This window comes from Amphibalanus amphitrite, unplaced genomic scaffold, assembly GCF_019059575.1.
Source record: "Amphibalanus amphitrite isolate SeventyFive unplaced genomic scaffold, NRLGWU_Aamphi_draft 000297F_arrow, whole genome shotgun sequence".
NCBI classification, from domain to species: Eukaryota; Metazoa; Arthropoda; class Thecostraca; order Balanomorpha; family Balanidae; genus Amphibalanus; species Amphibalanus amphitrite.
Window position 1 is genome coordinate 93,759 of NW_024881792.1, and position 25,680 is coordinate 119,438.

The 25,680-nt window shown below is 47.8% G+C and overlaps 2 protein-coding genes across 2 annotated transcripts in view; one reads left to right on the forward strand and one right to left on the reverse strand.

The window, feature by feature from the left end:
* LOC122387764 overlaps positions 1-25,680 on the reverse strand; it is a 146,585-nt gene that overhangs the window by 69,527 nt on the left and 51,378 nt on the right. The gene's annotated exons all lie outside the window — the stretch shown is intronic.
* LOC122387757 overlaps positions 11,571-25,680 on the forward strand; it is a 37,830-nt gene continuing 23,720 nt past the window's right edge. The window contains exons 1-4 of the mRNA XM_043378206.1: positions 11,571-11,760; positions 19,298-19,423; positions 19,547-19,679; positions 21,672-21,739. Of these exons, the coding sequence (XP_043234141.1) occupies positions 19,337-19,423; positions 19,547-19,679; positions 21,672-21,739 (288 nt within the window). The 5' untranslated portion in view covers positions 11,571-11,760; positions 19,298-19,336. The remainder of the gene's footprint in view (positions 11,761-19,297; positions 19,424-19,546; positions 19,680-21,671; positions 21,740-25,680) is intronic.

Here is a 25,680-nt window from a genome sequence, read left to right on the forward strand (position 1 = left end):
TGACTTCAGGTGACTCTTAAGAAAAATACGAGATAGCTACATACAAGTTGTGAGGCCTCTGGGAGATAGTACTAGATCATATAAGCTTCATTCCCCGTTGAAAAGTTCCCTGGCACGAAGGGTGCTGCGACGTCACGACATTTTGGGGCCTTACAGAGGTTCCCTGGCACGAAGGGTGCTGCGACGTCACGACATTTTGGGGCCTTACAGAGGTTCACTTTTGACGCCATTGGTCAACGGCCTGACCTTAACCTTCGCACTTGTAGGAGGGCGTCGAACAGACCTCCTACCCTCAGTTTTTCGCAAATAACTCGCGCAAAAAGCGGCTGATTGCGGCGAAACTTTCAGTACCCTCGAGTTATTCAATATTACGCCTACCCCATAATTTGCATGACCCTGACTCAAAAGACCTTTGACTTGTGACCTGTTTTCCGAGACCATGTTTGGCCGGAATCGTGTTTTGGCGTATTTCGAGTAGAACGCGTTTTATTGTCTTTTTGTGGCTTTAAGCGATCAAACATGTGAAAGGATGTTGATCGCATGGATTCTAGTGGGTATCAAGGTCACGTGAAGCAGACTTGTGATCAGCTCAGTTGAGCCGGCTCAAAAATCAGCTCAGCTCATGAGCCGGCTCAACATTTTGCCAAATTGTTGAGCTGTGAGCTGAGCCGGCTCAGTAATGCATTGAGCTGAGCTGCTGTCTGAGCTGAGCTGAATGAGCTTGAGCTGAGCTGAGCTGAATGAGCTTGAGCTGAGCTGAGCTGAGCTGAGCTGAGCTGAGCTGAGCTGAGCTGAGCTGATTGAGCTGAGCTGAGCTGAGCTGATTGAGCTGAGCTGAGCTGAGCTGAGCGAGCTGAGCTGAGCTGATTGAGCTGAGCTGATTTAGCTGAGCTGAGCTGATCTTGTTCTAATTCTTTTCAGTTCATGCTTGGAAATTAACTCAGGATTTGATGCTTCAGCTATGAGCTAGCTATGGAGTGAGCAATTACACTGCCTTCGTGATCGCACTTAAAAATATCAAAACTCTAAAGAAATCAATATTAATCACTAATCAAGCTTAATTTATTTCATCCATATTGCATGGAAATTGGAAGACCAGGGTCTTGGCCAATTTACAGGCTAATACAGCCAGTCTCAAGTTTCAAGTCTGACTGCAAGATGAATACCTACTGTCAGGCTTTGATGCTTCGCCTTGACACTCTGCTCCGCAATGTACAATTCAGCATTCTTCACTTTGTTATTTAAGCAGTTATTTAAATTAATTTTATCGATAAGGGTTCTTACCTCTGCATAAAATATTTAAAATTAGGAATTAGCAAATAATGTTCCTCTTCGTTGGTTGAATGTGGGCTAAGCAACCATATCCTATTGAAAGTGGGGTGGGGCTGGGGGCAGAGGCGCTAACTGGAACTCTCACCTTCTGATGTCCATAATATGGGAAAAGCTCCCTTATTCACACGCCGACTATGAATTCTAATTGTGTTGACATTGCCTTGGTTGAGATCAGGGTGGTGTTTGGTTTCACTCAAGGTTTCACTGATAACAGCACGCTGCTATCACACGTGTCAAATGGGGTTTCCATGGAGATATAAACAAACTCTTATCTCCAAGTTCCAACACTACCCCAAAATGTAACGTCAGCTCCTGGCAGGGTGCCAAGAGCGGATGGCGGCGTGGGCGCAGCTCTCGGCCGTGAAACACCGCCTAGTTGAGATGATTCCATGGCGTTTTTTTCGTCTAGCAGATTTTCGTCCGACTTTTCTTCGTCTGGCATTTTTTCGTCTGTACATTTTTTTCGTCTGTAAACTTTTTCGTCCAGACTTTTTTCGTTCGTATATTTTGAACTTATATGTTATGTTAACATCGCGGGTGCACACTCTGATAACATGTGATAACACTGCCAAGAACAGTCCATTTCATGTAACTATAGTCTGAGTCCAAGTAGACGCACGACTCGCAAAGTCTCAAGGTCTTAATGAGCTTATCTCTTTTGCCCATTGTGTAAGTTGCCTCGCTCCTTGTTAGAGGAGACTTACTTATGCGCCAAGAGTTGGTCTGTTTTTTAACCCTCGCCCGTATTGGTGTTTTTCCAGCCGCGAACGTATAAGGGGGCGGGGGTCCGTTGGACCCCCCCCTTGCCGTTTCGTCCCTGATCGAGCTAGAGCTTCGCGGAAAAAACGAGCGTGCTGCCCGCGACGAGAGGAAGCCGATGATACCCAATTTTAAGGTCCTAGGTTATCGGTTGACCTTCCAGGTCAGGTCAATGACCCAAAAGTCGGGAAAATCGGGACCTGTTAGAACGTCGTAAAACGTGGCTGCTATGGGGTTTTTCGGGGTGCTGATCACGAATATCATGTTAGTTATGATCACTGATGATGTCTTTATGCATTGAGGCCAGGTCGGGTCAGGTCAGGTCAACCAGTAAGGATTTTGCCGGGTATTCGTAGTAGCCTCTGACAGCTTCGTAACATGTTACGAAGGCACCAAAACTGCTTCGTAAATGTTCAAATGGTTGCTAAATTCGAATTCAGCTCCAAAAACTAGCCTAGAAACATGTAAAACTCGAAAAAGTGAACCGAGGTCATCAAAGGTCAATGACCTGACCTGACCTTCCGGTGACCTTGACACCCACCCTAATGCATGGGAGCAACATCATATCCCATGTTTGAACACTTGAAACCACAAAAAGACTGCTAACGCGCGGCTAATGCGAGCCGACATACGCCGAATCGCGATTCCGGCCAAACATGGTCTCGAAAAGTAGGTCACAGGTCAAAGGTCATTAGGGTCAGGGTCATGAAATTTTCAGGATAGGTGTAAAATTGATTATCGCGAGGGTACTGAAAGTTTCGTCGCGATCGGCCGCTTTTTACGCGAGTTATTCGCGAAAAACAGAGGGGGGTCCGTTCGACCCCCCCCCCTATACGGGCGAGGGTTAAGCATGTCCGATTTAAAAAGAACGACTGAAGGATCCAAGCGTGAATTTAACTGAGCGGAAACTGAGCTAAGCTGAATTGAGCGGAAACTGAGCTGAGCTGAACGGGAACTGAGCTGAGCTGAGCGGAAACTGAGCTGAGCTGAGCGGAAACTGAGCTGAGCTGAGCGGAAACTGAGCTGAGCTGAGCGGAAACTGAGCTGAGCGGAAACTGAGCTGAGCTGAGCTGAGCGGAAACTGAGCTGAGCTGAGCTGAGCGGAAGCTGAGCTGAGCTGAGCTGAGCGGAAACTGAGCTGAGCTGAGCTGAGCGGAAACTGAGCTGAGCTGAGCTGAGCGTGAGCGGAGCACAGCCGGTTTGAGCGGAGCGTGAGCTGAGCTGAGCCGTGTTAAACTGAGCGGGAGCTGAGCGGGAGCGGATAAAACGGAGTTGAGCTGAGCGAGCTCACTTTTTTCTTGAGCTGTCACAAGTCTGAGTCGTGAAGATCAGTCAGGTCACTGACCTTTGATGACCTTTGTTCACTCTTTCGAGTTCTACCTACATGTTTCTAGGGTAGATTTTGGAGTTGATTTCGCATTTAGAAACCGTTTGAACATTTAAGAAGTAGTTTTGGTTCACTCGTAACATGTGACCTGACCTGACCTGACCCGACCTGGCCTAAATGCACGAAAACATAATCTGTGATCAAAACTAACTTGAATTTCGTGATCAGCACCCCGCAAAACCCTATAACAGCTTCACTTTACGAAGCTCTAACAGGTCCCGATTCCCCGACTTTTGAGTTATATTGACCTGTCAACCAATGACCTAGGACCTTAACCCTCGCCGGCACAGGCCATTTTGCGTCCTTCGAGGGCACAAGGGGGGTTGGTACGACCCCCCCTCGCGTTTGGCCCCTGATCGAGCTAGAGCTTCGCGGAAAAAAACGAGCGTGTTGCCCGTCACGAGGGGAAGCCGATGATACCCAATTTTAAGGTGCTAGGTCATCGGGTGACCTTCCAGGTCAGGTCAATGACCCAAAAACCGGGAAAATCGGGACCTGTTAGAAAGTCGTAAAGTGTGGCTGCTATGTGGTTTTCCGGGGTGCTGATCACGAATATCGTATTAGTTTTGATCAGAGATGATGTCTTAAAGCATTTAGACCAGGTTGGGTCAGGTCAGGTCAGGTCAACCGGTAGGGGTTGTGACGGGTATTCGTAATACGCGTCAACCGCCTCTGACAGCTTCGTAACATGTTACGAAGGCACCAAAACTACTTCGTAACTGTTCAAATGGTTGCTAAATTCGAATTCAGCTCCAAAAACCAGCCTAGAAGCATGTAAAACTCGAAAAAATGAACCAAGGTCACCCGAGGTCACCAAAGCTCAATGACCTGACCTGACCTTCAGCTGACCTTGAAACCCACCCTAATGCATGGGAGCAACATCAAATCACATGTTTGAACGTTTGAAACCACGAAAAGCTTGCAAACGCGCGGCTAATGCGAGCCGACATACGCCGAATCGCGATTCCGGCCAAACATGGTCTCGGAAAAGAGGTCACAGGTCAAAGGTCATTTGGGTCAGGGTCAAAAAATTTTCAGAGTAGGTGTAAAATTGATCAATGCGAGGGTACTGAAAGTTTCGTCGCGATCGGCCGCTTTTTACGCGAGTTATTCGCGAAAAACCTTAAGGGGGGTTGCATCAACCCCCCTGTGCCGGCGAGGGTTAAAATTGGGTATCATCGGCCTCCTCTCGTCACGGGCAACACGCTCTTTTTCCGCGAAGCTCTAGCTCGATTAGGGGCTGAACGGCAAAGGGGTCCAACGGACCCTCCTCCCCCTCTTTACGATAGACGCTGGCAAAACACCAATATGGGTGAGGGTGAAAATACAGCTGCTGTCATAAAAATTCAGCTTGAATCAAAGGTCAGGCTTGCCAAATTTCAGCTCTCGCAGCTATCAACAAAAATAAACATGTGGAGGCGGCAACCGCCTCCCCCCTCTCCTCTCGGCCACTGGCAGCGAGGTTTTAAGCGTATCATACACGTTACAAAGCATCATATCAAGAGGACACGCCCCAGCAGTCATATGCACTGAACACAAACTTATTACCCACGCTAGTGTATCGGCACCATAGCACATGGTCGAAACTGTCGTCAGCCACGGACTCGCACTCGACCAACCCTCTGAGCCCGTTGACTGCGGGTGACCTTGACAATTTGACATGTCAAGCCTGATCGGCGGCCGGCCGCTGTCGTGCGATCGTTATACACTGAGGGGAGGGAGACACAAAGCTCTACGTTAAAGCTGACCTCTGACCTTTCCCTGCGCCCTGGTCACTGACCCCGCTCCATGTCGCTGGGCGGTGGCATGGCAGTGGAAACCGGTTCTAGCCTCTACACATGCCACCATTCTAACCCTCCCCTCACCACGCTACTACGCGGCGTGGAGTACGCTCGTGCGTAACTGGGCGGAGCAAGGGGTCACGCGATACAGGGGCGGAACTGGTTGCCCTCCCGCTCGCCGAGCGACCAACGACTAATACCCTGGAGAACCGTACGGTTCTCCAGGGTATTAGTCGTACGGTTCTCCAGGGTATTAGTCGTAGGTCGCTCGGCGAGCGGGAGGGCAACCAGTTCCGCCCCTGTATCGCGTGACCCCTTGCTCCGCCCAGTTACGCACGAGCGTACTCCACGCCGCGTAGTAGCGTGGGGAGGGGAGGGTTAGAATGGTGGCATGTGTAGAGGCTAGAACCGGTTTCCACCGCCATGCCACCGCCCAGCGACATGGAGCGGGGTCAGTGACCAGGGCGCAGGGAAAGGTCAGAGGTCAACTATAACGCAGAGCTTTGTGTCTCCCTCCCCTCCGCGTGTAACGACGCATGACAGCGGCCGGCCGCCGATCAGGCTTGACATGTCAAGGTCACCCGCAGTCAACGGGCTCAGAGGGCTGGTCGAGTGCGCGTCCGTGGCTGACAACAGTCTCGACCATGTGCTATGGTGCCGATAGACTAGCGTGGGTAATAAGTTTTTGTTCAGTGCATATGGCTGCTGGGTGTGTCATCTTGATATATGATGCCTTGTAACGTGTATGATACGCTTAAAACCTCGCTGGCAGTGGCCGAGAGGAGAGGGGGGGGGCGGGTGCCGCCTCCACATGCTTATTTTTGTTGATAGCTGCGAAAGCTGAAATTTGGCAAGCCTGACCTTTGATTCAAGCTGAATTTTTATGACAGCAGCTGTATTTTCACCCTCGCCCATATTGGTGTTTATCGTAAGGGGGGAGGAGGGTCCATTGGACCCCTTTGCCGTTCAGTCCTTGATCGAGCTAACGCTTCGCGGAAAAAGAGCGTGTTGCCCGTGACGAGAGGAGGCCGATGATACCCAATTTCAAGGTCCTAGGTCATTGGTTGACAGGTCAATGTAACTCAAAAGTCGGGGAATCGGGACCTGTTAGAGATTCGTAAAGTGAAGCTGTTATAGGGTTTTGCGGGGTGCTGATCACGAATTTCAAGTTAGTTTTGATCACAGATGATATTTTCGTGCATCAGGTCACATGTTACGAGGGAAACAAAACTACTTCTTAAATGTTCAAACGGTTTCTAAATGCGAAATCAACTCCAAAATCTACCCTAGAAACATGTAGAACTCGAAAGAGTGAACAAAGGTCATCAAAGATCAGTGACCTGACTGACCTTCACGTGACCTTGATACCCACTAGAATCCATGGGATCAACATCCTTTCACATGTTTGATCGCTTAAAGCCACAAAAAGACAATTAAAACGCGCTTTACGCAAAATACGCCAAAACGCGATTCCGGCCAAACATGGTTTCGGAAAACAAATCACAAGTCAAATGTCTTTTGAGTCAGGGTCATATAAATTACAGGATAGGCGTAATATTGATTAACTCGAGGGTACTGAAAGTGTCGTCGCAATCAGCCGCTTTTTGCGCGAGTTATTTGCGAAAAACTGAGGGTAGGAGGGCTGTTCGACACCCTCCTACAAGTGCGAAGGTTAAGGTCAGGCCGTTGACCAATGACGTCAAAAGTGAACCTCTGTAAGGTCCCAAAATGTCGCGACGTCGCAGCACCCTTCGTGCCAGGGGACTTTTCAACGGGGAAGTTTCTATGTAATAAGGAAGGATACCTAGTGATGGACAGGTGGATCATGATATTGAGGTTCAATGGGTAGAATTGGAGCAGAAGTTTCATTTAATGGGTGCAAAATAACCCAGTAGTTGACTTGCCCCTTAACCCAAATCACCACCTTTCACCTAAAAGTTGTCAATTTAATTTTGGCCATATTCCAACTCCATTTACACTAAATATCAGATATTGCAGTTGAAAGTTGACTGCTCGGATTTTGTCAGTGTTCGTGATTTGGCCATTTACCCTACACCATGTCTATTTCAATGGATTATATGCATCAATAACATACTAACCATAGGGAAATAGAAATAAATATATTACCTGTATGTGACGGTTTTGGTTAGACAGAGACTGACGGGCAGCCTGAAAAATCTTCCACACAATGTGCATTTGAGACGTGGGATGTTGTCAGATTGGGAAGGAAGAGATTTGAAGCATTTAGCGGTCCACGACTCTGGACGTGGCATGTCAATGTTAGGTACCTATGTGAAGAATTCAAAACATTTGTGTTTGAATTTTATTGCAATACAATTTGAAACTGTGGACTGGGGGATAGGGATGAGGGTTAAAAAATATATTTAAAAGGAAATGGAGAGGACAGGAACTCTGGAACCACAGTATAAGTTAAGGACAAAGGAAGTGGGAACGAGGAAAATTAAAACGCGAAAACGGGGACGACGGTGAAAACAGGGCGCCTTGGGCGATTTGACCAAGGTTGGTGAAATTTACACGTGACGTTTAGCATGTAGAAGACCCACGAAGGGGGAGCACTTCCAAATGTCACGTGACTAATATGCCCTCCGGCGCCCTGTTTTCACCGGCGTCCGAAAACGGTACGGTGCGACTGCATGAAAACGTTTTGCCAATAAGTATGCTAAGCTTTTATAAATCCTTATTCTACGTCTTTTGATTTTTTGGTAAGATGACGTCATTGATTATCATGTAGTATGGTAGATCATCATAAAATAAATCGGTTATACAACACCAATTTCGTTTTAGTTATTATTTTATTTGAAATAAAACCACTTAATAATATTCGGTAAAATATTTCAAGGAAAATGAAATATATTAAATATGTTATGCTTAGGCTCTCAGGAGAAAAGGATCAACAAACGTTCTGCTGCAAATTAAACAATGCAGCAAATTAGCTATTAATTAGGCACGTAAACGTAAATAGCGAGACGAAAACGGCGCTTTTGTTTCAGTTATTTTTGTAGGGGTTTCAGATATTTATGGAGTTCAGTGGGTTGTTTCTGAGGAGATGTGGAGATGTGAATTATTAATTAATCACACTTTATTAGTATATAGGGCCTTGCACTTTATCATCTGGATTAGAAAAAAAAAACGTTTCCTGCTGAGTGCAGAAAGGTAGGTAGGTGCATCGCCAGGTTCTATCACCAGGATTGGTGCAGTTATTGCAGTTGAAAGTCAAAGTTGGCTGTTCATGTTTAGGCCCTGTTCTTTATTTGGCCATCTACCCCATATTGCAGTTGTGATGACAAGCAGTTTTCAGTGTAGTTTTGTGATCTTTGATGTCATCAATTGGTGTCATTATTTTTCGTCAACTAAAAGTTATTTGAACTCTCCTTTCAATCGACTCAATCATACGAGTCACTCTAATTTTCAGGAATCAAATCAGTCAACCAGTCGCTAAAGTCAGACGAGTCAGTCAACCAGTCATCTCGAAAAGTCAATCGACTCAATCCAATCAACTCAAAATACGCGTTGAAACAAATCAATCAATTCAATCGACTTGATTGGTATACAACCCTGGGTCGGACACGCAACCTCACGATTATCAATCAGTTGGGAAATATGAAAGCTGTTATTTTGGCGCCAGGAGCCATCTAAAGCTGTCTCAAGCGCATTAATTCGCGCTTTTATACAATCTTTGTAAGCCCCCGCATTCACTTTTCCATTCTTAAAGTTAGGCGACTTCATTTATGACGTCACTATGGTCACAGGAGTTTTCACCAAAAAGTCCCGATCAAATTTAGCTAGCGAGTCGGGAAGCCACCAGTGGACTTGTGAGGACCTACCGAATCGAAGAAGCTACATATATGACCTCCTTGGGCCAGCTTCGTGGCCTGAGTGGCTCTGCCCTGACCATGACCTGATGTGAACATGCCTTAAATTGACGTCAACGAAAAAAAAAGCGTATACTATTCGACGCGCTTCAAGTTGAGCATGCAAAACTCGATGGTGCCATAATGTTGGCTCTGTAACCACTTAAGTGGTGAAGTTGTTTACCAAATACCGATCCCGCGACTTTGAGCTGACCTCAGAGTTTATCGGTTGACCCGAGACATTCAAATCGGGTACCAGTTGCTGCATCTCATACGACGCACGCGCTCAGTTTTATTCGCAAGGCGCTAGCTCAATTAGGGGCAAAAAGACGGAGAGGGGTCGCAATCACCTCGGCCGGGGTATACTCGTATGCAGAAAACCCAAAATTCCATTGAGGGTTAAGCACTGAAGTGATATTATGATGCGACAAGGTATAGGTCAAAACAAGTATGCACACGAGCGGGTGTGAATAAAACTGTGTTCGAGGTATGCCCAGAGGTGGAACTTTTTGTTTTTCATTGGGGTTGTAGTTTGCCGGAGCCCAGGGTATACCCCCACCAAAACCCGAAAAGTCCCCGGATTCGGCCCACTATTTTTCGGGAGGGGCCCACATTTTCATTAACAAAAAAATAAATAAAATAAAATAAAATAAAAGTGGTCCATCTCCAGGGAGAGACGGCTGACCCTGTCGTCCCTCCATTGGCTATGTGCCTGGTTGTAGGTACTCGGGTATCGCCAGTCGCCACCATGGTCGTGGCCATAGGCGGCGGAACGGGGAGGGCACCGGGGAACCGTGCCCCCTTTGATTTTGGAATTTTAACATTAGCCCTATGGGCGTTGCATGGAAAGAATGGGATCAAAAGTCGACAATGCCCCCCTTAATTGAGGGTGTTCCGCCGCTAGGTACTGGTCGTGGCGATTCGGAAACGGTAGGTAAACGCCCAAAATCACAGTCCCTATGAATACTTGTTTCTTTCCACATTTGACACAAACATTACTCAGTATTGGAGCAGGGCTCTTTCCCTACGAGTAACAATTTAAGCCACTCGTGGCAATTGACAGCGAAGACCTAAACAGAAATCTACGTTATTTTTAGACTAAAAAACTTAAAACGAGTCCATCTTGTATATTAATGCCACTGCCGTCTGGAATACGTCTATTACGGAAACGGGTAGTATAAACCGGAATAGTGACTGATCAGACATGAGATATTTTGCAAACGAGGACAACATACCGAACACAATGCCGCAAAGGAACATAACACTGGATCTAAATTATCTCAACCTGAGGAAACTAAATAATAAATGCCACAGCCTTTTCATATCACCGAATACTTCAATTAACTAGATGATCTTCTTTTTTCAACGAGCAAATGTATTATGCATTGTTTGGCGAATCGTAAACAAAACGCATACTCTTCACAGCCACGATGGCTAGGAACACATAGCGGCTTGTTTGTCTGCCCCTGAGACACTGAACGTACACCGATTTTCAGCTAAATCGAAAGACCCCGCCGTTTACCGTTAAAATGTTAGTTGGCCGTTAATTCGTTAACGGTGCAAAATACCACCCCAAAGAGGTACATTTTCAGAATAAGCGCATCGAGGAGGCCCTGTACACCGATTTTCAGCCAAATCGAAAGACCCCGTCGTTTCCCGTTAAAATGTTGATTGGCCGTTTACTCGTTAACGGTGCAAAATACCACCCCAAAGAGGTACATTTTCGGAATCAGCGCATCGAGGAGGCCCTGTATACCGATTTTCAGCTAAATTGAAAGACCCCGCTGTTTCCGGTTAAAATGTTAATTTAGCCGTTAACTCGTTAACGGTGCAAAATACTGCCCCAAAGAGGTACATTTTCGGAATCAGCGCATCAAGGAGGCCCTGTATACCGATTTTCAGCTAAATCGAAAGAACCCGCCGTTTCCCATTAAAATGTTAATTGGTCGTTAACTCGGTTACGGTGCAAAATACCACCCCAAAAAGGTACATTTTCGGAATCAGCGCATCGAGGAGGCCCTGTACACCGATTTTCAGCTAAATCGAAAGACCCCGCCGTTTCCCGTTAAAATGTTAATTGGTCATTAACTCGTTAACGGTGCAAAATACCACCCCAAAGAGGCATATTTTCGGAATCAGCGCATTGAGGAGGCCCTGGATACCGATTTTCAGCCAAATCGAAAGACCCCGAAATATGCTGCTGTGAGGATGATATTCGTTGCTGCTGATTTGACAGACGTCGCCAAAACCTTGCATTTGTATCAAATGGGTCATGCTGGCTTACATGTGAATTAGTTTGCATCGTTTGCATTCTGTTCGCGAACCTGTCAGTAAGATTATCAGCACTAATTATCGCACAGGATTGGTTTTTACTTTTTATGGTCGTCAACGTTGAGTTCAAGTGTCGTCATTTTAGCCAAATATTCGTGCTGATTGGTGGTATTGTGCCAATTGACAAAATTGCGAACAGAGTGATATTTCACTTAAGAAATGTATTTGATATTATGATTATGGTGATTGAATGCTACATAGGGTGGAGGCTTAGGTTAGGTTAATTTATTTCTGAAGCTTACTGTTTTGTGTCAAGCTTTTCATCTATGCTTATCTCTTTGATAAGCACAGCCCACAGGTATGAAATATTTAGTGAGAAAACCCAAAAGTACAGTGGCGGATCAGGATCCAGGGGGGGGGGGGGCAAAATGGGCATTTGCCCCTCCCAAACAGCATAATTTTAATATTACGCCTATGGACGAGGCATGGAAAGAATCGATAAATTGTTATGGTCTGCCCCCCCCCCCCAAACTCTGAGCTGGATTCGCCACTGCAAAAGTATGATGAATGTTATGATTTTTTTTTGCCTCACACTTTCATGTTACATGTTAAGATTTTTTGGAACACTTTCAATATGATTCACTTAGTATGCTTAAGAAGTGTGAAGTGATTGACTTTCATATCATGCTCTGCTCACTGTCTCAGCGGAATAATATGTTCTTAACAGAGCACTTTCAATGTTTTTAGCATCTGGAATTCAAAAAGATGTCCTAATTTATTGATATCTTCACTTTCTTGATATATCTCAATTATCTGCCTCTGTAGGGATACATATTTTGTTCATTTTCATGTGTTTCAGGTTAATTCTTAATTTTCCAATGTTGGGGTTGTAGTTTTGCCATTGGGGTTGTACTTTTGAAAATTGGGGTTGTAGCTACAACCGCCACGGTATATAAAGTTCCGCATGTGGGTATGCCTTTTTATTAGGTATACATTCGATTTGCTTTAGTTATTGGTAAGAACAGATACAACCAAGAAGAGCGCCCCTGAAGAAAAGGTGGCGCACCGGACAGGTGCGATTTTAAGGTCTAAGGTCAGTCGGGGACCTCTAAGTTCGGATTAAGCGCTGCATGTTAGGGGTAAAAAATGGGGGCAAAAAAGCATCCCGATTTTGGCAGCATCGTCATGCTTTGTCATGGCACTGATCCACTCCCTCGGCCGAAATATTATTATATACCCTTTTGTATGAGTTCTGGCATAATCCCGCACATTATGCTGCATGTTGTTTGCCATGAAAAAACAATGCATGTTCAGCTACGTTCTACGCAGTACGCACTAACCTAACCACCATCCCATCATCCACCACTAGCCACTATCCCGTTCTGTGGCCCCTTCCACCCCACACGAATCAGCCGAGACACTAGTCAGTCGGGCTAGCGCTATCCTATCCTCCCTTCCTGACTGCACAGCGCTTAAACCCAGAGCCGAGACTTCCCGAGCGCGACCTCTGACCCCACGCGGTCCGAAGGGTCGGCCGATGCCTAAGGGCGCGCCGCGCGCCGGCCACCCGGATAGCCTCTGCCTTTCATACACCGTTTACTACGCGCTCGATTCATTCATGATTCTGTGTTTCTGCGTTCCTCTCGTTAGATGGCTCTACTGATGTCATAGGCGATCCCAGGAAGATTGCGGCCAGAATACCCCAAACGGCAGAAAATGGGGTTTTTGGTGAATGTCTCGGAAAGTATTTGGCATACAACGATGCAATTTCACAGTCTCGTGGTAAATGTGCATACACACAATTCGGGTTGATACTTATGCATTTGAACATTATATAGGACCAGATATGTCCGAAAAAGCAAAACCAACAAGACTTTTACTGGAGAGCCGTACATTATCAATTGTCTCTGCCGGAACAGCTGCCCACCAGGGCAGAATACTGGACATCGCAGCTTTTATACACACGGCTACAACTCCGCATATACGAAAGGTACGGAGAAGGTCGCTCAAGTCCATTCAGCGTTGGCTCCATCTCGACAGAATTGACGCAAAACGTATAGGTATACAGAGTGTCACGAACTTGATACGCGGTTGGCGCGGTCTTGTCCCTACATGTCCCTCCTGAGTGCTGAATGGATGTAATTTTAACGGGTCCGGCACCAGGGCATCTGGTCCAGGGCACTCGGCATCTAAATCGGCCATCCCCCGGTATCTGAAGATTTTACCCTGAAGCTGAAGCCGCTCAACCTCAGGCTGCAACCCTGACTTACCGTCATCCATAAGTGATGCAGCTGGATTTCGACAAAACCCACCAAATCTGGACCATTCAGGACTAGATATTCAGACTTTTCAATGATGAGGCCGTGAGGTGATATTAGCCGTTTTTACGACGGCCATCTGGTACACATTTGGTTCACATCTGGTGTAGATTAGGTGCATATTTGGTCAAATTAGGTTCAGTGTGTCTCTTGTATTTCTTGTATTTCTTGTATTTGTTATAGCCGACTACAGGCCTTGCAGCCCATTTACAGTGGCAGTCACGATTAAAATAGGTGACACAGCACATGCACATTGCACATTACAATGAATACTGCACATTACATGTACGTCCCCTGAGAGCGAGCAAACTCACGGATGTCCGATAAAACGGAACCCGATGATGCCAACATGTCAGCAGTGGGTGTATGCTGCAAGAAGCGATTACAAAGTGCAGGGATACGGACAGTGAACCCTGACTTCACAGTATTCACACGACCGAACGGTACATGGAACAGCCCTGTCTGTCGAGAGCGTCTGTTGGGGACTGCTAGGCCAAAGACTGCCATCAGGTAGGGACAGTCGATCCTACTGCGATACACGTTGAGTAGGAAAGAAAGGTCGGCCTGTACAAAGCGGGACTTAATCGAGCACAGACCAAAGCGGTTCAAGAGGCGCACGTAATCGAGACTGGAGCCATCTCCATCCGAATTCGATGCCAGCCACATCAAAAAACGATGCTGCATTCGCTCAAGTCGCACAAGGTGGGTTTTTGCTGCGCCGCTCCAAATAACGCTGCCGTACTCAGCAATCGAGCGAACGTGAGCCTTGTAGGCGGCAAGCAGCGCAGTTCGATTAAATTTGACCCGCCGGGGACATCGAGGCAACTGCACACTGCGCATTATTAGGCCTAACATCTTATTACATTCCCGTATGGTGGCGTCAACATGCTGCGCAAATGTAAGCTTAGCGTCCAAAAGGATCCCTAAATCACGCACCTCTTGACAACGAGTGAGCTCATGACCATTCACACTGTAGGTCGACTGAATGGGAGATGTCCTGAGAGTGAAAGTGATCGTCTGACATTTAACCGGATTGAGTTTTAGCTTCCATGTTTTACACCAGTTATGAAGATTGTCTAAGTCAGCCTGAAGTAGAGCGACATCATCATCGGACCCCACTCGGTGGAACAGTTTCACATCATCTGCATATAACAGGCAGCCAGTCTTCATACACTTCGGAATATCAGCGACGAAGCACGCGAACAACAAAGGGCCCAAAATGCTGCCTTCGGGCACGCCGGACTGGACAGCAGTCCACGCTGAATGCTTGCCATTCAATACGACGCGCTGCATGCGATCACTGAGGTAGGATGTAAGCCAGGAGTGAGCAGTTCCGGTGATATGAAAGGATGAGCGGAGTTTGTGTAGAAGTAGGACATGGTTTACAGACGTGAATGCGGACGAAAAGTCAGTGTAAATGGCGTCTGTCTGTTTACCTTTGGAAACGGAGGACCAGCAATGATCAAGGAAGCAGGACAGGTTAGTGACACATTACAGGTTAGTCTTAGTAGCTATCAGCTAGGGTTGTACTAATTGCTTATATACCTCCTTTGTCATATTATCAGAGAGCATCATCGGTTAAAACACTGAAATAAATTCATAAAATAAAGATATTTGCTGTATTAAGAGAGATTAGGTGCATATTTGGTCAAATTAGGTGCACTCACCAGACAGCCCGTCGTGAAAACGGCTATTAGAGCTCTTCTTAGTCACTAACCGTCCCGACAAGTAGTTCTGGGCCAACAGCAGCTCAGAGGCGCTGCGCCGTCGAGACGGTGACGCACCCACTGGGCACTGGGGATTCTCGTTTGGGGCATGATGGGCTACAGAGGCCTATTTGAGCAGGGGCGGTCGCAGACTTGGAGTTTGGGGGGGCCAACTTGTCAAAGGGGCCCCTGCGCTGACCCGGGGGGCCCGGTGCTAGCTTAAAGGGACCCTCCCACCTTCAAAAAAGTTAATGAATTGGCATGAAAGTGATGTCGCTCGGTTCAGAAAGAGCAAAAACGAATATCTACCAAATTTCATCGAAAAATATTCACCGGTTTTCAAGATATTAGACTTTTACTTTTGTTTACTTTTTGGGATCTCCGCTGTTCCTAGCGACTTTATTTGAAAGTGCGGCATTTGTTGCGCGCAAAGCAGCATATACCACCGCGTGCTACAAAACGTTTTAGTCAAACATTTAACGGACGTTCGAAAGCCTGATGACGTCATCAGATTCCCGTAATGGTTAAGAGATAGGGACCACGCTGGTCCCACCCTGCAAGTAAAGGGAAGAAATTTCTTGAACACCATAAAGCTGCGGGGGTTGCGACCAGGATAAATGGTGGTTTCTGAGCCTGGCCGCAAACTTGGCTATCTCAACTCAAAACTAATGTTAAGGTGGGAGGGTCCCTTTAAAGGGGCCCACGGACGTAGTGCACGGGTGCAGAAATCCAGGCCATGGCCGGTGAAGCGGGGGGGGGGGGGGGGTAGTGAGCGGCACCCGAGAGGAGGCTCATTGCGAAATGCGAGCTTTGAGGGTGTACGGGGACCCGCAGTTGCTACTGTACAGCGACCCTGAGTAAATTGTCCCAGCACCCTCACAGGGAACAACGATAAGCTGTCAGAGGGCACGCACAGAAAACCTCAGCTGCTCTTGTACAGGGACCGGCAGTAGATATCAATGTTATCGGTTGTTACTGGACAGGACAGACCTCTAAAGTTGGGGTTCGTGTACAGTAGCAACTGCGGGTCCCCGTACCATGTCGAAAAGGTACCGATAAGTGCATTTTGAAACATTGATATTGTCAATAATTCATGCAACTGTGAATGGACTACCGCAAAAGTAAAGGCGGCGCGGCTAACTGCCATTTTCTAAGATCATCGTGCTAAAACTTTTGACAGTTCATCGGTATCTGTTCACTGTTCAATCACATGTGTTCCGTTTCATCTTTTTTTGTTTTTACTTGAGCACAAATGTAAGTTTTGAAGGCCATTACAGTAGCCAATACTTCGGAAGATGGATAGTGGGCCAAATATCCTAAATTTGTCGTGCTGCATGGAAAGCAGTGTTGCTGAGAAAAGGGGGTTTTGTTCCAGATTACTGTGGATGCAGAATACATTGTTTGCACCCACTGCAGAATTATTGTTGGTGCAACTGCGCCCACTGCACCCATGGTTCCTACACTTATGGGCCCATCGATAGCGCTTCGGCGATACCTATCGCCTAGAGGCTGCAATGGGGCCCTTAGAGTACGTTGTCAGACCCCCCAGAGGCCGGCGTTGGAGCCAAGGGTCAGCGAAGGACCTCAAAGGCCCCAGGTAGGGCCCCAGAGGCTGATGTGGGCCTTCAGAGGCAAGTGCGTGACGCCCAAAGGTAAGGCTTGAGCCCCCCCCCCCCCACAGAACATAATAGGGCCATCAAAGGCCGGTGTGGGACCTTTAGAGGCTGGTTTGGGCCCATAGGGACCAGTTTAGGGCCATCAGAGACCAGTACAGGGCCTGCAAAGGGCAGTTTGAGACCATCCGAGACCGAATTGGGCACTAAGGCTAATGTGGGTCCTTACAGGCCAGCATGGAGCCCTCAGAGGTTACCGTGGGGCTCTAAAAGACCGACATGGGCCGGCGTTGGACCCCAGAGGCCAGTAGAGGGCCGTCAAAGGCCAAGATGGGCCCTCAGAGACCGATGTGGGCCCTTAGAGGCCGGCATCGGGTCTTCAGAATCCAGTGTGGGGGCCCTCAGAGGCTAATGTGAGCCCTTACAGGCCAGCATGGGGCCCTCAAAGGTCAGAATAGGACCCTAAAAGACCGGCATGGGCCGGTGTTGGACCCCAGAGGCCAGCGGAGGGTCCTCAAAGGCCAAGATGGGCCCTCAGACGCCGATGCGGGCCCTGAGCGGCCGGCATCGGGTCTTCAGAAGCCCGTGCGGGCCCTCAGAGACTAAGGTAGGTCCTTACAGGCCAGCACGGGCCCTCAGAGGTCAGTGTGGGGCCCTAAAAGACCGGCATGGGCCGGCGTTGGACCCCAGAGTCCAACAGAAGGCCCTCAAAGTCCAAGATGGGCCCTCCTAAGCCGATGCTGACCCTTAGAGGCCGGCATCGGGTCTTATGAATCCAGGGGGCCTCAAAGGCTAATGTGAGCCCTTGCAGGCCAGCATGGGGCCCTCAAAGGTCAGAATGGGACCCTAAAAGAAGCCGATGCTGACCCTTAGAGGCCGGCATCGGGTCTTATGAATCCAGGGGGCCTCAAAGGCTAATGTGAGCCCTTGCAGGCCAGCATGGGGCCCTCAAAGGTCAGAATGGGACCCTAAAAGACTGGCATTGGCCGGTGTTGGACCCCAGAGGCCAGCAGAGGGCCCTCAAAAGCCAAGATGGGCCCTCAGAGGATGATGCGGGCCCTTAGATGCCGGCATCGGGTCTTCAGAATACAGTGCGGGGCCCACAAAGGCTAATGTGTGTCCTTACAGACCAGCATGGGGCCCTCATAGGTCAGTGTGGGGCCCTAAAAGACCGGCATGGGCCGGCGTTGAGCCCCAGAGGCCAGCGGAGGGCCCTCAAAGGCCAAGATGGGCCCTCAGACGCTGATGCGGGCCCTGAGCGGCCGGCATTGGGTCTTCAGAACCCAGTGCGGGGGCCCTCAGAGGCTAATGTGGGTCCTTGCAGGCCAGCATGGGGCCCTCAGAGGTCAGTGTGGGGCCCTAAAAGGCCGGCATGGGCCGGCGTTGGACACCAGAGACCAGCGGCGGAGGGCCCTCAAAGGCCAAGATGGGCCCCAGAGGCCGATGCGGGCTCTTAGAGGCCGGCATTGGGTCTTCAGAATCCAGTGCGGGGGCCCTCAGAGGCTAATGTGGGTCCTTACAGGCCAGCCAGCATGGGGCCCTCAGAGGTCAGTGTGGGGCCCTAAAAGGCCGGCATGGGCCGGCGTTGTACACCAGAGACCAGCGGAGGGCCCTCAAAGGCCAAGATGGGCCCCCAGAGGCCGATGCGGGCTCTTAGAGGCCGGCATCGGGTCTTCAGAATCCAGTGCGGGGCCCTCAGAGACACTTAAAGTCTAGTCTTGGGGACTCGAGAGACAGAAATGAGGCCACCAGAGGCCGGTGTGAGGCTCTCAGACGCCGGTTGGGCCCTTGAGGCCGGTGTAGGGGCCCTCAAAGGCCAGTGGAGGGCCCTCAGAGGTCAATGTGGGGCCTCAGCGGTCAATGTGGACGCTTGACCGCCACTGAAGGGCCCTCAGAGGTCAGTGTAGGACCCTAAAAGACTGGTATGGGAGCTGTTAATAGCTGGCGTGGGTTTCTCGAGCCTCGTGACAATCGAATACGGGCCAGGGCCCCATACGGCCATGGGGGCCCATCGGTTGTTTGGGGGGGCCAAATGATATGATGGCCCCCCCTGATTTGGCTTTGGGGGGGGCCATGGCCCTGATGGCCCCCCCCCCTGCGACCGCCACTGTATTTGAGCTTCACCAGGTGCCGCGGGGACAGACCATGTGGCCGCTGATAACTTGTCAGCGAGGTGCTGGAGAACACTGACGCAACTATACGATGCAAATGAATGTTGACCCACGTGTTGCTAAGCCAATTCGTTTTCCTGTGCGCAGGCTTACACACAAGCGAAGGGGCGTGAAGTTCTTGCGTTGATGAAACGTCGGAGGGATTCGCCATCCAACAGCTCGGGGCCGTCGCAGTCTCTTCTTTCCGGCGATTTTGAACGGGACAATGATCAGGTATGGTACCTTTTTGCCTTTTTATTCAGTTAAGAGTATAAGCCTGATGGTGAACAACAACATAACCCATGCAACTGTGGAAATGAGGCAATATCAGTTGAACATTGCTTACATTTTCGTCAGGACTGTGTAGACTGTGCTGTTCTACGAAAAGAAAAATGCGCGATGGACGAGGAATGCACTGCACTGAAGCTGCGCATAGGTAGTTTAGAAGGTCAGGTGAAGGCCCTTAAAGCTGGAATGCTGGCAGTGGGAGGTAAGTGCTTCTTAACTTCATTCCTGATTTTTTCCTGGTGGGGGTCGTTTTCGGTCCGAAAAGGCCTTTGCGGCCGGCAATGGGATTTCGTGAGAAATTCCTCAGCCGGTTTTCAAATTTTTCGGCGTGGAATCTCATGCGGTTAAAACACGGCCCGATTACACATGGTAAACCACTTTTACCGCCGATACCAGCCCAACATACGTGGATGATAGCCTTGTACACTCGGGGGCAGATTGATGTTCCGCCACTCCCTACCCATCGGGCTCCCATGGTTCAGCACTGGCTGCTGCCAGTGGCAGCACTGGCAGCACTGGCACTGGCAGACAGTGCTGAGCAGTGCTGAGGGCAGGCAACACCGGCAGCAGCCAGTGCTGAGCCATGGGAGCCCGATGGGTAGGGAGTGGTGGAACATCAATCTGCCCTCGAGTATACCTACTAAAATAGGTGTATCACGAGTACTTGAAACACTGATCAGACTGGCAAGTCTTGTCAATGGTCCAGTGTCTTATTTTTTAACTTTGAAGTATTTCTTTGGTCGCATTATGACGTGGCATGGTATTGCTCGAGTAAATATCACATCTTTTTCAGAAGTTTTTTTGTTTTTTTGGCTGCATTTTCCCGTGACGTGACATGGTTCGAGTAGGGGAAGCCGGGGGAAGCCCGGCATAGTAAGCTCTTTTTCTTTTTTATTACATACCATACGTGCTATATAAAATGTTGATATCCTGTTAGCTAGCTAAGTTCATTGGCCGTGTCTTCCCAAAAATTCGGTTTCGTGGAATAAGTATAAGGTTGAGAAAATCGAGTTTTAAAAAAGTGTTGATTTTTCTGGGGTAAGCCCGGCATAGTCTGGTTTTAATGTGTGATACCACGTCATACGTGCTGTACTTTTTTTCCTTTAACATCTTTACCATTCAGCGTATATGTATTTATGTATTGACACTTGGACAGAATAGCCGTGAATACGGAGTTCCAAACGAAATAAATGATGATGATGATGATGATAGGGGTAACGCCGGCCACCTCCCCAGCGCTTTACAACGAGTTGATGAAACCATTATGTGTCTTCCAAATATTAACGGAAAGTGAAATATTAAGTTACGGATTAGCTCTGGACGTCTTAGAGTTTATGTCACTAATGGTATTTTAGCTAGCGTCTACCACATATACAGTACAGGTCGATGAAAATCTTGATGCAAAATTGACAAAAAATGTGTATTTCAAAATTCCTTAAAATTTATTTTTATTTTTACCTTAATGCATCATATTGCATATTATTCGACTTGCTTATGAAGAAGAATACAACGACACCATTTTTGAAGCTCTAGCTTCATTGGCTGTCGCGTTATCTGCAAAAACGTAGTTTGACCCTAGTTGACCTTAAGTGACATGACTGGCTTTGTCTATGATAACATGTTTATTTTCGAAATTTATCTTTGATCTAGGTGTAAACCAAACCTGCTCAGTACCTATTATCTCATGGAAAACAGTGGTTTAGTGGCATTGCTCTCGGTTGGGGGTAAGCTTGGCCACTCGCCCGGGGTTACCCCAATGTGCTAATTTTTATTTTAGAACAGCGATGTTCGAAAAAAAAATATCATACTTAAGCCAGCCTGCCTCGTCACCCCTCACTACAAACACTTAAACGATCCTTGCATAACATTCGTATAAATATTAGTACTGTATGGTATAACATTAACAGTGCAACATATCTCACTTTTTAGCTAAAAACCTTTAAAATATCATTTTTGCTCTATAACTTTAACAATATACAATTTTTGTTAGCCTTAACTTTTTTGCTGGTGTTACCTTAGCTGCCACGCTGAAAGGAAAAACAGTTGAGCATTTTAATGTGAATAATATAGCCGGAAACGGGGTGGCCGGGCTTCCCCCGCGCCCGGGCTTCCCCCGGCTTCCCCTAAATGCCACAATTGTTTTTCATTTTCGTATTTTTATAGAATGATCACGAACTATTATCCTCGTTCCCAGATCTCCCTCAGCTGATGGAGAGGTTCGAGACCACGGTTGTGTGGCTAGCGGAACTGAAGGCATCTAAGGTAAATGCTACATTGTAATTGGGAAGGGGGCATGTGATGTTTCATCCAAGATCTTTCCGTCGAATTGCTAATTCATTTTACGATTCCCTGCTGTTTGTCCTGGGTACAAGCTGACTAGCGCAGTATCGCGGCCCTGTATGTGGCGCAGGTTGTAAGCCGTATGTTAATGAGGCAGTAGGACCCGTGCTCGACTTCCATTGCCGCCCGTCCTCTGGGCTGACCGTACAGCAATGATAAAAACTACAGTGCTGCCATCAGGTGTACAAATGCAATATCTGGATTTTACCTAATTATTTTCATTTTTTTTTTTGTTCTCATGTTAAATCGTTCCTGTGAAGGATCTACGAGACATGGCCTCCGGCCAATCCTCTCCACGACCGGGATCGGTCACGGTCTCCATCGGGTCGGAGAGACAGCGACCCTCGACCGGCACTGGATCCCCCCGCGTGTCGCCAGTACCCGCGGTGACGCAGGACGATCAGATGCTCTCGCAGGACGACGGAGAGCTGGGGCATTCCACGATAGATCGTACCAGGCCCGTCACCCTCATCCCTCAGATTTTAATGAAAATCGGTCCTAGGGGTAATCATAGGCCCCAAAGACGCCTGGCAAAATATCAGACTTCTCAGATCAAAACTTTTTGAGTTATATTGCATTACATTTTTTTAACTTCGGTATGTAACGGTGAGTTTGATGGCCTTTAACTCAAGAACGGGTTAAGCAGCCAACAAAAAGTAAACAACACTAAGCTTGCGAAGAATCAAAAATTAATATTACTATATAAAAATTCCAAAGAAAAAATTTCATTGTTGAGCAAAAACCTTAATCTTTTTTCATTTGCCTCTAATGACTTTTGGGACCAAAATTTTTCACATTTTTATTTTTTCAAAATAATCTTCATGTCATTGCAAATCGATATGCAAAAAATTAGAAAGGTGTTCTTTCTATAAGTTCCACATTTTCCCGCAAACAAAATGGGTTTCGGAGGGGTTGATACGACCCCAGCGCGCCGTTTCGCTTCTAATAGAGCTAGAGCCTCGCGGAAAAAACGAGCGTGTGTGCCGTTACAAGTCGTGTAATGAGATTACATTTTTTTCACCAGACTATGCATAAAAATTTTGAACGCAGGCTGAGTTCACTGGTGCACATTCCTCAGCAGCAGGTGTTCCTGTCCCGACCTTCCTTTCCCTCTCCCACGCTACGCGCGAAAACAGCGAGGCATTCCGCCCCAAAATGACGCAGCGAATGGAGCAGGCACACATGCCGCCGCCGACTGATTGGAGGCGATCGGCGCGGCAGAAACGATTGTAACGAGTGTCTATGACCAGACTAACGGCCATTCAGGATGCTCCCAGTAGCAGAGGCGGATCGGCCAAACCTTCCCGAAGTCACGTACTAGAAAGAGGACGCCAACAAATGGCGCGGCCCACCTCCGGCTTCAGTAATTAAGGAGGCAGGTGGCATGCCAAACGGGAAAACAAGGGAAGAGTGAGCAGCAAACACATTGCAACAGCAATCAGCGGGCCAAATCAACAACGACAATTGCACGACTGAAACCACCAATCGAAGGTGAATCCGTAGATACCCGACAACCCACAATCAAATCCAACCCTTGCATAGAAAAGCCATCAGGAGGAGACAGGGATCATTGCAAGACATAAAGCAATGCGGGGAAATTGTCGGTGCTGCAAACCAAAGCTCCGAAGCTAAATGAGAACGGTATACTATTCTCTGGTTCAGGATGTTTATAAACTCAACGGAAGGAAGACAACCGGCAAGGAAGAACAGATGAATGTACAGTTGACCCAATGTACAGTTGACCCGGTTGCACGACCGCCGGCAAACAGGCTGAAAAAAAGATGTTTCATGATACCGGCTCGGCAGTACACAGAAAATACGCAAAACATCGCCGGAAGAGTGGTAGTATGAACGGAACAAAATTGTCTGAGTTGATGAGCGGCTTAGTAAATTACATGCAAAATAGCGAATTCACAATCAAGAACCACTAAAGAAGAGAAATCGCCCGTGTAGCTCAAAACAGCTAAATCAACAGAGAAGGAATTCGCAAAAGTTGAGTCCTCACAAAAGCTCACCGAATCTGAAGAAAAGTTAACCGGAAATGAAACCAAGACGCTGCAGAAATTCACTCAACCCGCAAAAAGGGAATCGGTTAATTGCACATTGGAACGATCCGCCGAATATAAAGAGCGGGTCAGGTCACCAGAAGATAAACGTGGAAGATATCTTTTTACACAGCTGAAACAAATTCAGAAGGGCCGGCTTTTCACGGAATGGATCGAGAACTGGAGATGAAATCGTTGCGCGGCAGAAAATCACCCAACCCCAGTGCTGCAACATGTCACTTGTAAATTGCAAGGACCTGCTGTTTACCGAATGGATCAAGTTACCAGAAGATGAACGTAAAACCCAGCGAGTGGCCGCATTCCGGACTTCTCGAAATCATCCACTTCAGAAGCCGGAACGAATAGCCACGCTAACAGTTTTCCGTTTAAACCAGCAAAGATAAAACATCTGTGAGAGATGAACATCCAGGGAGCTTGACTATGCGTCAAATTGAAGATGAGGCAAATATTGGATTTCGCCATGCCGAGACACGAAAGAACAGCAATTTTCTCATCAGGGAATCTGGAGCGGTTTCTGAAGAGAAGGCCAAAACAAGCAAAAATGAGAAGTGAAGACAAATTTAAAATCAATGCGAGCTGAAGTAAAATTAACGGATTACAGCACAAGAAAAACCCGATAAAGAATGGGAAGACCACAGATACAGCAATACTATCAGGTCATCCGCCTACAAAACCAAGCAAACGCCTCCAGAAAAGGATTTGCAATTGCAACTTTCGTGAAATGGAACAAGAAATTTGTATAACTAAGGCCAGAATCAAGCGAAGGAAATTCGAAAGAACAGAATATCTGAGCACAAGGCCCCTCGAAATCGCGAGAAGCCAGCAAAATGGCGTCGGTGAAAGGCGAAAGATCGAGAGAAAGGACGGAAAGCATAAAAAGGGGAGGAGAGACGGCGCTCGCTCTCACTGTTACTCCGGACGTCCCTCCACACACTGCTCCTCCGGACGGCACTCCGAACAGTGCTCCTCCGGGCGTCACCACGGCAGCCGTGATCCAGTCAACGCTACGCCTCGCAGCAGCCTCATCGGCGACCATCGGTTGCAAGTGAGTTTGAAGCGGACACATCAGAACGCATCCCCTTTCACCATGTAACCACGCCTCATATCCACCCCTAGCCGCCAGTTGCAATTATGATATCTGCTGGTTGTTCCGTTTGTGCGGGTGCCACCCCGGGTATGGTCCAACCCTTAGTAGACATTTACCGGTCGGGGGAGGGAGTACGTTTATTTAGTCAACATCGCCCACCCGGTCTATAGATCATACCGTGGCGCGATAATGGCGATGTTCGATGAACTATACGTCGATCCGAGATTGTAAATACGTTGGGTCAAATGTTTTTTTTCCGCGGGCGAGGTGAGCCCGCCCGGCTTTTCAGGCCCGGCAGGATATGTGGGCATTGGATTTGCGCTTCAGGATTACATTTTGGGGGGGGGGGGGCATCAATTATGCATCCGGCATCTAAAGTGTGCCTACTCCGGTTTTTTTCAGTTAGTGGGGAGGGGTAGATTTTAAGCCTAAGCGGTTTCATCCGATACAAGGGGTCAATGAGTTTGAGTGCAGGAAAGATTTTGTAGCCGCTTGGGGGCTCGCTCCGCCCCCCCCAAACTGTGTGATTAACTTGTTAGGTTACCGGTCGATTTAGTATTTTTTTCCGTTCCTTTTTTTGAATCATTTGCTTTTGTATTGCGAGTTTCATATCTTCTTGTTTGATTGAATATATCTTGGAAAAGTACCCATATCTGTTGAGGATATTAGGGAGGGAATGGTGAACGAGCAGACCCAGCGAGAGCGTTTTG